This window comes from Oncorhynchus mykiss, chromosome 12 (assembly GCF_013265735.2).
Source record: "Oncorhynchus mykiss isolate Arlee chromosome 12, USDA_OmykA_1.1, whole genome shotgun sequence".
Lineage (NCBI taxonomy): Eukaryota > Metazoa > Chordata > Actinopteri > Salmoniformes > Salmonidae > Oncorhynchus > Oncorhynchus mykiss.
Genome location: NC_048576.1, coordinates 42165529 through 42181903, shown reverse-complemented (window position 1 = coordinate 42181903; position 16375 = coordinate 42165529). Strand labels below are relative to the sequence as shown.

Sequence of the window (16375 nt, the reverse complement as noted above, 5' to 3'; positions counted from 1 at the left end):
ATTTCCATACCACCCCAACAGATCCATAGATGACGCAATCTCAATTGCTCTTCACACTGCCCTCACCCACCTAGATAAGAGGAATACCTATGTGAGAATGCTGTAAATTGAATACAGATCAGCGTTCAACAGCATTGTTCTCTCCAAGCTCGTCACCAAGCTTAGGACTCTGGCTCTGAACACCTCCCTCTGCAACTGGATCCTGGACTTCCTGACGGGCTGACCCAAGGTGGTGAGGGTAGGCAACATTATCTCCTCCACGCTGACCCTTAACACAGGGGCCCCACAAGGGTGTGTGCTTAGTCCCCTCCTGTACTCCTTGTACACCCATGACTGTGTGGCCACGCACAACTCCAACACCATTATCAAGTTCACTGACAACGCGACGGTGGTAGGCCTGATCACCGGCAACAATGAGTCAGCCTACAGGGAGGAGGTCAGTGACCTGGCAGTGTGGTGCCTGAGCAACAACATCAATGTCAGCAAGAACAAGGAGCTGATCGTGGACACGCCCCCATCCACATCGACAGGGCAGCAGTAGAGCAGGTAGACAGCTTCAAGTTCAGGGTAGGAGTCCCCACTATCCATTTAATCGTATTCATGATCTAAAAGGCAAAACTGATCATAGATCAGCACTCCTATCTGAAACCCTTGATAAATATGGGCCCTGATCCTTTTGAACCAGTGTGGGAGTTTAGAGGAGGATAAAGGAGAGACCTTTAGTAACCTGAGCGGGTCTGCAAACTTCTGTGGCTCTTACTTTGCTTTATACTGAGCACTCAACAGTAACCAGCATTCTGGGCTGACACTAGCAAGTGTGTGTGTGTGTGTGTGTGTGTGTGTGTGTGTGTGTGTGTGTGTGTGTGTGTGTGTGTGTGTGTATACTCGCAGGTGCATGTGTGTCTGTGTGTGTGTGTGTGTGTGTGTGTGTGTGTGTGTGTGTGTGTGTGTGTGTGTGTGTGATTGCGTACGTGCCTACTGGTAATTGTGTGTGAGTGTGTAGGTAGTGCACACGTGTGTGTGTGTGTTTAAGACGATAAGTGTGGGTCAGGGAGAACATTGCCTATTAAAATTTCATTGGGAGGCTGAGAGCGAGACAAGGGCTAGAAATTGCTTACAACAGTGGAAGATGTACAAATGTAGGATCTCAATTTGATCACACTGTTGTTGCAGGAAATGCACTAATGTATTCAAGGTTTGAAATGCTTTTAAATTCAGATTTGCCCCTAAACATTTTTTTATCAATAATTCACATTTCCTGTTGCTGCAGGATTATCTTCCTGCTGGGAGAAACTGGTCAAATTAAGATCCTACACCTGTAGGGACTTTAACTCGCAGACAATGATCTAATAGTGTTGACAGCTCACCCCCAACCGCCTGGAGGTTAGTGGGCCACACACACACACACACACACACACACACACACACACACACACACACACAACTAGGTATTCAGCCCTCATGGTTAATGTAAGACCAATCTTATTCAAAACTAAAGCTAATGAATTATACAAAGCACACTACAAAAACGCACAGCGAGCCAACACAATGCAATCAAGATAATAGCACTGTTGTTTGTGCTTGGTTGCCATCCACTTCTCTATACCCTTGTGTGTGTGTGTGTGTGTGTGTGTGTGTGTGTGTGTGTGTGTGTGTGTGTGTGGCCAGTTGCAGTGGCATTGGTATAACTCAAGTCTAAGTTCCCTGTCTAAAAGCCCCAAGAGGGACAGGAGAGGTGACTCCAAGTCCAATAGTACATCACTCTTCCTAAAGGCCAGCTGACCTTGAAAGAACCTGTATGCCAGCCAAGAAAGCCAATGATGTGGATGTTTGGGGCGACAGGTCCGGGTGGTGACTGGTGATTGGAGGAGAGGATTGGGAAGGGTTAAACGGATGGGCACCTGACCATTAATCATGGTTGGCAGCTTTAGGCGCTGCGCTAAACAGATAGTTAAAAATGGTTGAAGGATGAAGGTGGGGAGAGTCAACCGGGAGCCAAATGTCTAAACTCGTTCCTGGTTGTGGAATGCGTTCCTTATTTTCTCCCCTTCCTCGATGTTCTGATATCATCTCAAGTGCACTCTCTCTCTGTGTTGTAGCATCTTCCTTGACTTCTATTTCTCTCCATCTCATATTTTCATCTCAATTTCCTGTCTCTTTCTCTATTGCTTTCTTTCTCCCCCCCCCCCCCCCCCCCCCCCCCCCCCCCTCTTTTCTCTCTGTCCTGTTAGAGGGAGGTTTGGCACAGTGCTGTAGTTGTAGTGTGTGTCTGGCTCTGGTCCCGAGGTAATGGGCATTGCTTCAGTCCCAGAGAGGAACAAACAGACCATCTGTCAGTTGGCCGGCCCTCTCTCCTCCACCCCATCCTCCCCTTCTTCCTGTGCCCCTCTCTGCCTTAGTTAAAAGGAGCAACCTGATAAAAGTGTGAGAGAGCGATAAAAACAAGGAGGAAGAGTGTCCAAGATTCAAAATGATAGAAATTGACATAAGTACAGCCCATCTAGTCGAGATATGAGAAATTCACAAATACAGTGGGCAGAGGAAGTACTAAAGATTGTTTGCTATATTTTGAGTGCATGCGGTTGAAGTTTTAGCTGAACATTTTTGATGTTGGTGCATTGAGATTCTTAACTTAATCGCTCTCCCTCCTTCTCTCTTTACCTATCCCCCCTCCTCTTTCTCTCCCCCTCTCTCAATTCCCCAACAAGGATTTAATTAAAGTCACAGCAATCGTTAATCACTGTGGGCTCGACAATCAATTAATTAACACGTCAGCCGGCCTGAAGCTCGCCACACACTTCGGTGACCCGCAGGTGCAGCCCGCAACCCCAGAGGGCTCTGGGTAGAATGGATTTCATTAGCCGTTCGTACGCCACCACTAACGACTGCTAACGATTGCACCCGCTCATTACCTTGGCGATTATGCACCACAGACACTCAACAGCCAATTACTAAGTCAATGAGTCACCCATAAACCATAAAAAAGTCACTCCTGCGGTCCAATATTCCAATATTAATATCTTACTCTTAATTTGATTGAATTACATTGCTGAGATGTGTGTCAGAGTGGACAGCTTGTATGGCCTGTATGCCGCTCACTGTGGCCATATCAATATATCAAGAGGACAGGTTGCCGTGGCATCTGAAAACTGCTTTCTATTGCTCGAAATGGCAGTCAGTCATAATAACACAGTGAATTAAACGAAGCTAAATACCATTAAGGATGAGTAGTTACTCATTGTGTATTTATTCCTTGTGTTATTTATTATTATTTTTTATTATTTCTCTTTTTGTCTCTCTGCATTGTTGGGAAGGGCCCATAAGTAAACATTTCACTGTTAGTCTACACTTGGATTTGATTTAGTTGATTGCATTGCTTTGGAAATAACACTCGGGTGTTATTGCATGCGGTTGCTTAGTGTCACTTAGGAGAGTTACCTCAGACGATTGATATGATGAGACTTGAAGTGCGTTCAGATGCAATGTGAGGTGTTTAATTTCATATGCTATTATGCAGGGAGTGACGGCATTTACAGAGGAGGGAAAGAGAATTGTTTGGAGCGTTCTTTCTACATTTATGAGAATCATTGAGAACATTATTTTTACGTTCTTAAGAATTATTGGGAACGTTCTTTGTACGTTCCTTTCAGGTACCTGCAGGTTTGTGATCTGGAACGTTCCCTTCTCCATCAGGCTGACACGCTCGTCGCCCAGTATCCTTTGGCCGTCCTTCTCCCATTGGATGCTGGGCAGAGGGTTGCCCATCACGTGGCACTGCAATTGAGCGGTGGAGCCTGGTGCCAACGTTTGATTGGCTGGCCCTTGGCGGATGATGGGCGGGACTCGGTCGGAGGGTGCTGTGTGGGAGGGAAGGAGGGAGAGAGAGAGGGAGAGAGAGGGAGAGAATGTGCATTAAGAGAGTGTGTACCACTGGGCAAACACTGGTTCAAGCAACGTTGTTTCCACATAATTTCAATTAAATTATGTTGAACCAACATGGAATAGACGTTGAATTGACATCTGGGTAGTTGAGTGTATTCCATAAAAACACTATCCTAACCATTTTCAGCATGGAGTCCACCTCTAATTCTGTTGGGACATAACTCTTCATATTAACCCGTGTAAATCACTAACGGCAGGCGGTGTAAAAATATGCAGACGTAAAATAACGCAGCTCTCAGCAAGTCCACAAACCCCTGCTCCTGCCCTATTTCACATCCAATCAATGACATAGATCTCTTTTGCTCGAGCGTGTAGCAATCTAGTTTTTCTCTGTTGCTCTAGAGACGATTTATATGTGAAATAAAACAGCGGTTCAATGAAGTTGTCATTTATTGGTTAGTTGTTAAAGGGACAGTTAAATAAAAATATGTTAAAGGGACAGTTAAATAAAAATACGATAATTTCAGTGTCTAGTTTAACAAAACTGTGTGGACTGCAGTCACTCCTTGTCCGTAGACTGCTTTCAAGGTATGGAAAGAAATATCTAAATATTAATTTAGCAGAATCTGTCCCTGTAATGTCAACTTTCAGTCAAAAAAAAGGTCTACCCATGGCAGTTACTCTACTGAACGGTAGTGTTTAGCCAGTGTAGGCCTTTATTTGCCATAACATCTTCACTCATATTGCTTTCTCCCACTTTACAGCATTGTTATGGCTTAACGTCAAAGTAGCGCTGAATAATTTAATATTTGTTTGACTAAACCTGGAAATTCTTCTTGAAATCGGGGAGGTGGAGGACCATGAATAAGTCATTGACGAGTCAATTACTTTGGCATTTACCATTCCCTCTCCAGTATCAAACCGTTCTGATGGTAAACCCTAGGACATTAGACTGCTGGGATTGGGTACATGCTGAGATTAGGTTTGCAATATTCGGCTTTGTTCCAAGAGGCCAAGAGGATACTTATATGAATAAACATCATGGAAAGGAAACATAATCTTTCACAACATACCACCAAGGTTGTGGAGTCAATTTCTGCATTAGTCCACATTCTAAGCGGGTTTGGTTACAGGTGTGCTAAATAGCCATATGGCGTAAGTGGCTTCACTTAAGATACAGTACATATCGAAATGACCTGCCTTCATAGAAGCTTAAAATGGAATGGAGTAGCAGAGTATGTGTGTGCATTATTGTGTTTGAGTATTTCTGTGTGTGCGCGCGTTTGTTTGAAAAGGGAACCGTGTCCACTGCACAGTCAGATATGAAGTATAATTACCTTTTGAAGTGTATTGACATTTTCTGCATTGACTAATATCGAGCAATATAGAACATGCAGATCAGATGTAGGATCTTCATTTTATCACCCCGTTGATGCAGGACATTTCCTGCACAGCAGGAGATGCAAATTTGTAATGTGTTCACATTTTTAAAAGACAACTAAAGTTTGTCATTTACACTTAAAAATGGCAGACTTGATATGTCCTAACACATGGATCAACATGGATCAACCGCTAGAAAAATGTCCCTGAATTATAATCCACACAACAATTCACATTTCCTGTTCAAATGAAGATCCTACATACAGTATGTAAGTAGTGCACAGTACATCAATAGTGTACTCCTTGTTTAACCCCTTGGCACTAAATCCCATCCCTCCATAGACTGTTTACCCTGTAGTGAAACACAGGCCCTGGCTATATACTCACTAGACCACCATGCCCAGCAAACAGAGGCCAGCTAATGTACATAAATGGATCTGTCTATGCCACCTCTGTATGTCTGTGTGCACACCATCATGTAAACACCACTGTGTGTGTGCTGACATCTTACAGAGTAACATTCATGAACTATGAACTATGGACTATGACAAATGGAAAATTAAAAAACAAATATTAACTGTATATCTGTTAGCAAAACGTACAAGTGCATTGTTGTCTGTATGCTAGGCAGGGAAAGGCTAGCTAAGCTACAGTGCTTTGAGGCAGATGTGGAGCACAGATGCATCTAAACAACAGTTTATCCCCTTCCTTACTGGGCGCGGCGCGATGAGGGGAGCATATGTTCCCGGCGAGGTTAATTTGCATAGCGCCATTGCGACTTGTCCTGTTTGATTACGTCTCGCTTTACCTCCTGCTGTTCGCTCATTTGGGGGACTGGTGGGGGGGCGATGATTTTTAATTTGGGGCGGCTTTGAAGAGTTTTTAATTTATTTAGGTTTAAGCAGTTGTGAAGGGAGTGATGGAGGGTGGAGGGACTGGCAGGGGGGGTAGTCTATCGGCCAAACCAGCAGTCCATGAAATATGTCCAAATAAAACATGGTGATAAGGTAGTCGGGAAAAGGATGCTTCCCAATGGCACCCTATTCCTGTTAAAGTGCACTACTTTTGACCTAGGGCTCTGGTCAAAAGTAGTGCACTATAAAGGGAAGAGGATGCCATATGGGATATACTCAAAGTGTTAGAAGGTAATGGGATTTGAATGTGGGGTTTGTACGAGGAAGGTGCTGGGTTGGGTTTGGGAGGTAGGTTAATTGAAGCCAGCTGTGTGTGATAGTGAGCCCTAGGGGGTAATAAACTTACTCTAGAGCAGGTATTCCTAAACTGGGGTATGCATACCCCCCTGCCGGCGGGGGTACGCCAAATGTGATTCACATTTTTTAATTTTTTTAATTCACATTTTCAAACAGTCCATTTATATTTTCCAACGGGCCTATACATTTGGGTGAGTTTTTTTTCCTCGCCTGAGTAGCCTCATTTCACTGCCAAAAATAAAATGAAACCATCTAGTGTTCAGCGAAATAACAACAATGTCAAATACAGGTAGCCTAGTCAAATAACTAACATCCAATCACATTAACCATTATTCCCTGGCGGTAATTCCACTATCGGCCCATATGTAGCCAAACATTGCTGCTGCTCATTCCGTTTGCTCGAAAATGGATAAATGGTAAAAAAAAAAGTAAGGCTCACGTCCATAGACACATACCAGCTCTACATACCAGCTCTACTGGTAGTACTGTTACTACCAGTAGTACTACACCTGCACCTCTCGACGACACAAGTTGTTCTGCTTCCACGAGCACATCCAATGTTTGCATCAGTAATTCTACATTTGTTGTTAGCCCAGCTAGCATGGACACTGACAGTTGTGAATCTGATGCAGCCGAAAAGCTACTGCCCCTTTACCAGGGAAAGCAACGAACAACAGACAGGGACGTTGGACCATCGAAGAGGCCAAATATGATAAGAACTACATTGATTTGCGGTTCACTTATATTTGGAGTAGTGCCTTTCCTCAGCCACAGTGTGTTATATGTGCAAAAGTAATATCTCACAACTCGATGAAACCTTCACTCTTGCCGGACATTTAGAAACAAAACATGCCAATTACAAAAATAAACCGCAGAGATTTTTTTTTGCGAGAATTAAAACGACTTTCGAGTAGTAAGACATGTATAAAAGCAACAGATACCATTATAAAAAGGGTCTAGAAGGGTCTTATATGGTGAGCTACCGAGTGGCTAGGACAGGCAAGCAGCATTCTATTGTGGAGGACTTAATTGGGACGGCAGGTAGCCTAGTGGTTAGAGCATTGAACTAGTAACTGAAAGGTTGCAAGATCAAATCCTCGAGCTGACAAGGTACAAATCTGTTGTTCTGCCCCTGAACAAGGCAGTTATTCCTGCTGTTGGGACAATGCTGGGGGAAAAGGCCAAAAAAAACTATACAGGCAATGTCTTCATCAAACAACACTGTTTCATGACGCATCAGTGACATGGCAGGAGATGTCTTGAAACAATTACTGCTTTGCATACAAGCCAGTTACAGCTGGATGAGTCAACAGACGTGGCGGGCCTGGCATAGCTCCTGGTATATGTCCGATACGTTTATTGGGGGTCAATTAAGGAAGACATCCTCTACTGGAAACCAGGACAACAGGAGAGGATATTTTTAAAGTACTGGACAGCTTTGTGACATCAAATGGACTTTGGTGGTCAAGATGTTTTGGTATCTGTACTGATGGTGCAAAAGACAGGACGACATAGTGGAGTGGTAACACACGTGCAAGCATAGGCCACTTGCATACATACAGTGCAGCATCCACTGAGAGGCTCTTGCTGCCAATGGAATGTCTGACAGCTTGAAATACGTTTTGGACAATACTGTGAAAATGGTTCACTTTGTAAAAGCATGGCCCCTGCACTAAGACTAGGAAACACTGTCACCACTGATAAATACACGATAATTGAGAATTCCCATAAGCATTTCTCTACGGCTGGCCTGCTTTCCACCTGGTGGCACCCACCTACTTCTCAGATAGAGATCAGTATGTCAAATCGGAGGGCCTCTGGCAGTCTCTATGTGGGTGCCACAGGGTTCAATTCAAGGGCCGACACTTTTCTCCATATATATCAATGATGTCGCTCTTGCTGCGGGTGATTCTTTGATCCACCTCTAAGCAGATGACACCATTATGTATACCTCTGGCCCTTCTTTGGACACTGTGTTAACAAACCTCCAAACAAGCTTTTTGAATGCAGTCTATCACAGTGCCATCCGTTTTGTCACCAAAGCCCCATATACTATCCACCACTGTGACCGGTATGCTCTCGTTGGCTGGTCCTCACTACATATTCAACGCCAAACCCACTGGCTCCAGGTCATCTACAAGACCTTGCTAGGTAAAGCTCCGCCTTATCTCAGCTCACTGGTCACCACAGCAACACCCATCCGTAGCATGCGCTCCAGCCGGTATATTTCACTGGTCATCCCAAAAGCCAACACCTCTTTGACTGCCTTTCCTTCCAGTTCTCTTCCGCCAATGACTGGAACAAATTGCAAAAAATAAAAAATCACTGAAGTTGGAGACTTACAGTTGAAGTCGTACGTTTACATACACCTTAGCCAAATACATTTAAACTCAGTATTTCACAATTCCTGACATTTAATGCTAAAAAATATATATATATATATATATATAAATATTCCCTGTCTTAGGTCAGTTAGGTCAACTACCTCTTTCCCTACTGTATTTAATTGATTTATTTATTTTGCTCCTTTGCACCCCATTATTTTTATTTCTACTTTGCAGATTCTTCCATTGCAAATCTACCATTCCAGTGTTTTACTTGCTATATTGTATTTACTTTGCCACCATGGCATTTTTTTGCCTTTACCTCCCTTTTCTCACCTCATTTGCTCACATCGTATATAGACTTGTTTATACTGTATTATTGACTGTATGTTTGTTTTACTCCATGTGTAACTCTGTGTCGTTGTATGTGTCGAACTGCTTTGCTTTATCTTGGCCAGGTTGCAATTGTAAATGAGAACTTGTTCTCAACTTGCCTACCTGGTTAAATAAAGGTGAAATAAAAAAATAAATAAAAGGATCACCACTTTATTTTAAGAATGTGAAATGTCAGAATAATAGTAAGGAGAATTATTTAGTTCAGGTTGTATTTCTTTCATCACATTCCCAGTGGGTCAGAAGTTTAAATACTCAATTAGTATTTGGAAGCATTGCCTTTAAATTGTTTTGGGTAGTCTTCCATAAGATCCCCACAATAAGTTGGATTAATTTATGCCCATTCCTCCTAACTGAGCTGGTGTAAGGGAGTCAGGCATGTAGGCCTCCTTGTTCGTACACGCCTTTTCAGTTCTACCCACATATTTTCTATAGGATTGAGGTCAGGGCTTTGTGATGGCCACTCTAATACCTTGATGTTGTTGTCCTTAAGCCATTTTGCCACAACTGTGGAAGTATTCTTGGGGTCATTATCCATTTGGAAGACCCATTTGCGACCAAGATTTAACTTCCTGACTGATGTCTTGAGATGTTGCTTCAATATATCCACATGATTTTCCTCCCTCATGATGCCATCTATTTTGTGAAATGCACCAGTCCCTCCCGCCGCAAAGCACCCCCACAACATGATGCTGCCACCCCCGTGCTTCACGGTTGGGATGGTGTTCTTCGGCATGCAAGCCTCCCCGTTTTTCCTCCAAACATAACGATAGTCATTATGGCCAAACAGTTCTATTTTTGTTTCATCAGACCAGAGGATATTTCTCCAAAAAGTACGATCTTTGTACCCATGTGCAGTTGCAAACCGTAGTCTGGCTTTTTTATGGCGGTTTTGGAGCAGTGACTTCTTCCTTGCTGAGCGGCCTTTCAGGTTATGTCTATATAGGACTCGTTTTACTGTGGATATAGATACTTTTGTATCGGTATCCTCCAGCATCTTCACAAGGTCATTTGAAGTTGTTCTGGGATTGATTTGCACTTTTCCCACCAAAGTACGTTCATCTCTAGGAGACAGAACGCGTCTCCTTCCTGAGCGGTATGATGGCGCTTGGTATGATGGCGCTTCAGGCGCTTGGAAATTGTTCCCAAGGATGAACCAGTCGTGTGGAGGCCTTGAAATACATCCACAGGTACATTATGTCAATTAGACAATCAGAAGCTTCTAAAGCCATGACATCCTTTTCTGGAATTTTCCACGCGGTTTAAAGGCACAGTCAACTTAGTGTGTGTAAACTTCTGTCGCACTTGAATTGTGATACAGTGAATAATAAGTGAAATAATCTGTCTGTAAACAATTGTTTGAAAAATTACTTGTGTCATGCAAAGTAGATGTCCTAACCGACTTGCCAAAACTATAGTTTGTTAACAAGACATTTGTGGAGTGGTTGAAAAAAGAGTTTGAATGACTCCAACCAAAGTGTATGTAAACTTCCGACTTTAACTGTATATCTCCCTCACTAACTTTAAGCGTCAGCTGTCAGAGCAGCTTACCGATCGTTACAGCTGTACATAGCCCATCTGTAAATAGCCAATCCAACCAACTACCTACCTCATTACCATATTTGTTTTTGTTATTTTGCACACCAGTGTTTCTACCTGCACATCCTCATCTGCACACATATCACTCCAGTGTAAATTTCTAAATTGTAATTACTTCGCCACTATTGGCCTATTTATTGTCTTACCTCCTTACTTCATTTGCACACACTGTACACAGATTTTTCTATTGTGTTATTGACTGTATGTTTGTTTATCCCATGTGTAACTCTGTATAGTTTTTGTAACACTGCTTTGCTTTATCTTGACCAGGTTGCAGTTGTAAATGAGAACTTGTTCTCAACTGGCCTACCTGGTTAAATAAAGGTGAAATACAAATAAAAAAATAAAAAAACTCTTATTTTATTTGTATTTTCTGCACTGTGCAATGATTTGGGCAGCGACCATGTAACGCTTTTACAACATACAGAAGTGCGCTGGTTATCAAGGGGCAAAGTATTGACACATTGTTTTTAATTGAGAGACGAACTTAAAAGTTTTCTTTACTGACCATAATTTTCACTTGTCTGACCGCTTGCAAGATGATGAGTTTCTCACACGACTGGCTTATCTGGGTGATGCTTTTTCTTGCCTGAATGATCTGAATCTAGGATTACAGTGTCTCTCCGCAACTATATTCAATGTGCAGGACAAAACTGAGGCTATGATTATGAAGTTTTTTTCTGTCTGCATTAACAAGGACAACACAAAGGTCTTTCCATCATTGTATTATTTTTTTGTGTGCAAATGAACTCAAGCTTATGGACAATGTAAAATGTGATATAGCGAAGCACCTGAGTGAGTTGGGTGCACAATTACGCAGGTACTTTCCCGAAACGGATGACACAAACAACTGGATTCGTTATCCCTTTCATGCCCTGCCTCCAGTCCACCTACCAATATCTGAACAAGAGAGTCTCATCGAAATTGCAACAAGTGGTTCTGTGAAAATTGAATTTAAATCAGGAGCCACTGCCAGATTTCTGGATTGGGCTGCGCTCAGAGTATCCTGTCTTGGCAAATCGCACTGTTAAGACACTGATGCCCTTTGTAACCAAGTACCTACAGTATGTGAGAGTGGATTTTCAGCCCTCACTAGCATGAAAACTAAATACAGGCACAGACTGTGTGGAAAATCATTTAAAGACTGAGACTCTCTCCAATACAACCCAATAATGCAGAGTTTTATGCATCCTTTCCAGCACACCCTTCTCATGAACCTGAGTGTGAGTTATTGAGTTATTCACAATTTTCTATGAACAAATAAGGTTTTATGTGTACGACGGGTAAATAAAGTAAGTGAATAAAGTGAGTAAAATGATTGATTATTATTATATTATTTGTGCCCTGGTCCTATAAGAGAACTTTGTCACTTCCCACGAGCCTGGTTGTGACAAAAACTCACACTCATTCTTATGTTTAATAAATGTATTGTATAGTGTGTGTGTGTGGCAGGCTTACAATGATGGCAAAAAATAACATTTGAGAGTGCGCTGACCCTGGTGCTAGAGGGGGTATGCAGCTGGAGGTTGAGTGTTTGAAGGGGTACGGGACTATAAAAAGTTTGGGAACCACTGCTCTAGAGAAACTCATGCTAGGTTTCTGTCAGAGGTTAGTGTGCAATCACACACACACGCAAAGGCACACACACGAAAAGGCACACACACGAAAAGGCACACACACGCAAAGGCACACACACGCAAAGGCACACACACGCAAAGGCACACACACGCAAAGGCACACACACGCAAAGGCACACACACACTGGCACACAAACTGAAACACACACACAGACACACACACTCATTGAGGCTGTTTTGGAGGCTTTGGCATGACTTGTGTTTACGGCACTGTGGGAATCCAATATTTAACGAGACAGTCATTACTGTATAGCCTCACATGCACCGAAGCACAATGCCTTTGCCTCTACACATTCTGTGTTCCAAAGCAAATTGTTTGAGGTAATTCAACATAAACATCTGCCTAGAATCTACGGGCTATCTGTAGATACACTGAGTATACCAAGCATTAGGAACACTTTCCTAATATTGAGTTGCACCTTTTCATATCGCTGCAGCTGCAGCTGGCGACTGGAACGAGCTGCAAAGAAAAACACTCAAACTGGACAGTTTTATCTCAATCTCTTCATTCAAAGACTCAATCATGGACACTCTTACTGACAGTTGTGGCTGATTTGCGTGATGTATTGTTGTCTCTACCTTCTTCCCTTTGTGCTGTTGTCTGTGCCCAATAATGTTTGTACCATGTTTTGTGCTGCTACCATATTGTGTTGCTACCGTATTGTTGTCATGTTGTGTTGCTACCATGCTGTGTTGTCATGTGTCGCTGCCTTGCTATGTTGTTGTCTTAGGTCTCTTTTTATGTAGTGTTGTGTTGTCACTCTTGTTGTGATGTGTGTTTTGACCTATATTTATTTTTTATTTTTTACATTTTTAATCCCAGCCCCCGTCCCCTTTGAGGCCTTTTGGTAGGCCGTCAATGTAAATTAGATTTTGTTCTTAACTGACTTGCCTAGTTAAATAAAGGTTAAATTAATAAAATAAAAATGAATGCTTTGTACACTCAGTGTATGTGCTGTGACTGAGTGTGTGTGTGTCTGTCCCTGACTTGTGTGTATGAGCACCTTGATATACAACAGATATATTTGTGTATCTGCACTTGCATGTTTATGTGCTATCATTTGTGTGTACATTCATCTGTCCCTGAACACTTTTTCAATATATTTACGACAGATCTGTGAGTGTGTGTGTGTGTGCGCGTGTGTGTGTTTGTTTGTGTTCCTCCCACAGACACTAACCACTCTCGACCTCCAGCAGGGCCTTGGTGAGGATGCTCCCGGCCACAGAGATGGCCTGACAGATGTAGTATCCCGAGTCATCACTGAGGACGTCTGTGATGGTCAGCTCCCCGCTCAGAGACACAGAGTATCGGCCGGACTGGGCAGCTTCCTGGATGGGGAACAGCAGGATCTGGGGAGGCAGGAAATGACACAACACCACATAACAGGTAGGCTGACACCAGTCGGCACAGGGGGGATAAAACATCACAACACCATGTCACACAACCGGTAGGCTGAAACTGGTCAGCACAGGTAAAACATATAATTTTTTACTGTAATTTGCTCAGATTGTAAGAATGAGATATTTGTCTTATGTACATTTTACCTTCTTTTCACTCTGTCAAATTGTGGCGTAGCTAAAAAGTTGTTGATCCGTCCTCAGTTTTTTCCTATCAGCCATTAAACTCTAACTGTTTTAAAGTCACCGTTGGCCTCATGGTGAAATCCCTGAGCGGTTTCATTCCTCTCCGGCAACTGAGTTAGGAAGAACGCATGTATCTTTGTAGTGACTGAGTGTATTGATACACCATCTAAAGTGTAATTAATAACTTCACCATGCTCAAAGGGATATTCAATGTCTGCTTTTTTTATTTTTACTGATCCACCAACAGGTGCCCTTCTTTGTGAGGTATTGGAAAACCTCCCTGGTCTTTGTGGTTGAATCTTTGTTTGAAATTCACTGCTTGACTGAGGGACCTTACAGATAATTGTATGTGTGGGGTACAGAGATGACATAGTCATTCAAAAATCATGTTATACATTATTATTGCACACAGAGAGAGTCCATGCAACATATTATGTGACAAGCAAATGTTTTATGCTGTTTTATACTGTTTTATAATGATTTCGTAAACATTTCTAAAAACATAATTCCATTTTGACATTATGGGGTATTGTGTGAAGGCCAGTGACACAAAAACTCTAGTTAATCAATTTTAAATGCAGACTGTAACACAACAAAATGTGGAAAAAGTCAAGGGGTGTGAATACTTTCTGAAGGCACTGTATGTGTGTGTGTTTGTTACATGCATGCAGTGTAAATACACTACCAGTCAAATGTTTGGACACACCTGCTCATTCAAGGGTTTTTCTTTATTTTTACTATTTCTACATTATAGAATAGTGGGGGAAAAGTGTTAAACAACTGAAAATATATTTTATATTTTATATTCTTCAAAGTAGCCACCTTTTGCCCGCGCTTGGCATTATCTCAAACAGATTCACCTGGAATGCTTTTCCAACAGTCTTGAAGTAGTTCCCACATACAGTGGGGCAAAAAAGTATTTAGTCAGCCACCAATTGTGCAAGTTCTCCCACTTAAAAAGATGAGAGAGGCCTGTAATTTTCATCATAGGTACACTTCAACTATGACAGACAAAATTACAAATCACATTGTAGGATTTTTAATGAATTTATTTGCAAATTATGGTGGAAAATAAGTATTTGGTCAATAACAAAAGTTTATCTCAATAATTTGTTATATACCCTTTGTTGGCAATGACAGAGATCAAATGTTTTCTGTAAGTCTTCACAAGGTTTTCACACACTGTTGCTGGTATTTTGGCCCATTCCTCCATGCAGATCTCCTCTAGAGCAGTGATGTTTTGGGGCTGTTGCTGGGTAACACAGACTTTCAACTCCCTCCAAATATTTTCTATGGGGTTGAGATCTGGAGACTGGCTATGCCACTCCAGGACCTTGAAATGATTCTTACGAAGCCACTCCTTCGTTGCCCGGGTGGTGTGTTTGGGATCATTGTCATGCTGAAAGACCCAGCCACGTTTCATCTTCAATGCCCTTGCTGATGGAAGGAGGTTTTCACTCAAAATCTCATGATACCTGGCCCCATTCATTCTTTCCTTTACACGGATCAGTCGTCCTGGTCCATTTGCAGAAAAACAGCCCCAAAGCATGATATTTCCACCCCCATGCTTCACAGTAGGTATGGTGTTCTTTGGATGCAACTCAGCATTCTTTGTCCTCCAAACACGACGAGTTGAGTTTTTACCAAAAAGTTCTATTTTGGTTTCATCTGACCATATGATATTCTCCCAATCTACTTCTGGATCATCCAAATGCTCTCTAGCAAACTTCAGACGGGCCTGGACATGTACTGGCTTAAGCAGGGGGACACGTCTGGCACTGCAGGATTTGAGTCCCTAGCAGCATAGTGTGTTACTGATGGTAGGCTTTGTTACTTTGATCCCAGCTCTCTGCAGGTCATTCACTAGGTCCCCCCGTGTGGTTCTGGGATTTTTGCTCACCGTTCTTGTGATAATTTTGACCCCACGGGGTGAGATCTTGCGTGGAGCCCCAGATAGAGGGAGATTATCAGTGGTCTTGTATGTCTTCCATTTCCTAATAATTGCTCCCACAGTTGATTTCTTCAAACCAAGCTGCTTACCTATTGCAGATTCAGTCTTCCCAGCCTGGTGCAGCTCTACAATTTTGTTTCTGGTGTCCTTTGACAGCTCTTTGGTCTTGGCCATAGTGGAGTTTGGAGTGTGACTGTTTGAGGCTGTGGACAGGTGTCTTTTATTCTGATAACAAGTTCAAACAGGTGCCAATAATACAGGTAACGAGTGGAGGACAGAGGAGCCTCTTAAAGAAGAAGTTACAGGTCTGTGAGAGCCAGAAATCTTGCTTGTTTGTAGGTGACCAAATACTTATTTACCACCATAATTTGCAAATAAATTCATTAAAAATCCTACAACGTGATTTTCTAATTT

The 16375-nt window shown here is 42.4% G+C and overlaps 1 protein-coding gene across 5 annotated transcripts in view; it reads right to left on the bottom strand.

Moving 5' to 3' along the window:
* The window catches only part of robo3 (roundabout, axon guidance receptor, homolog 3 (Drosophila)), a 280104-nt gene that overhangs the window by 26664 nt on the left and 237065 nt on the right, over nt 1–16375 (bottom strand). For all 5 annotated transcript variants that reach the window (XM_036937600.1, XM_036937603.1, XM_036937601.1 and 2 more), the window contains 2 exons: nt 13605–13776; nt 3655–3857 (listed from right to left, as the gene is read on the bottom strand). In XM_036937600.1, coding sequence (XP_036793495.1) covers nt 3655–3857; nt 13605–13776 — 375 coding nt within the window. The remainder of the gene's footprint in view (nt 1–3654; nt 3858–13604; nt 13777–16375) is intronic.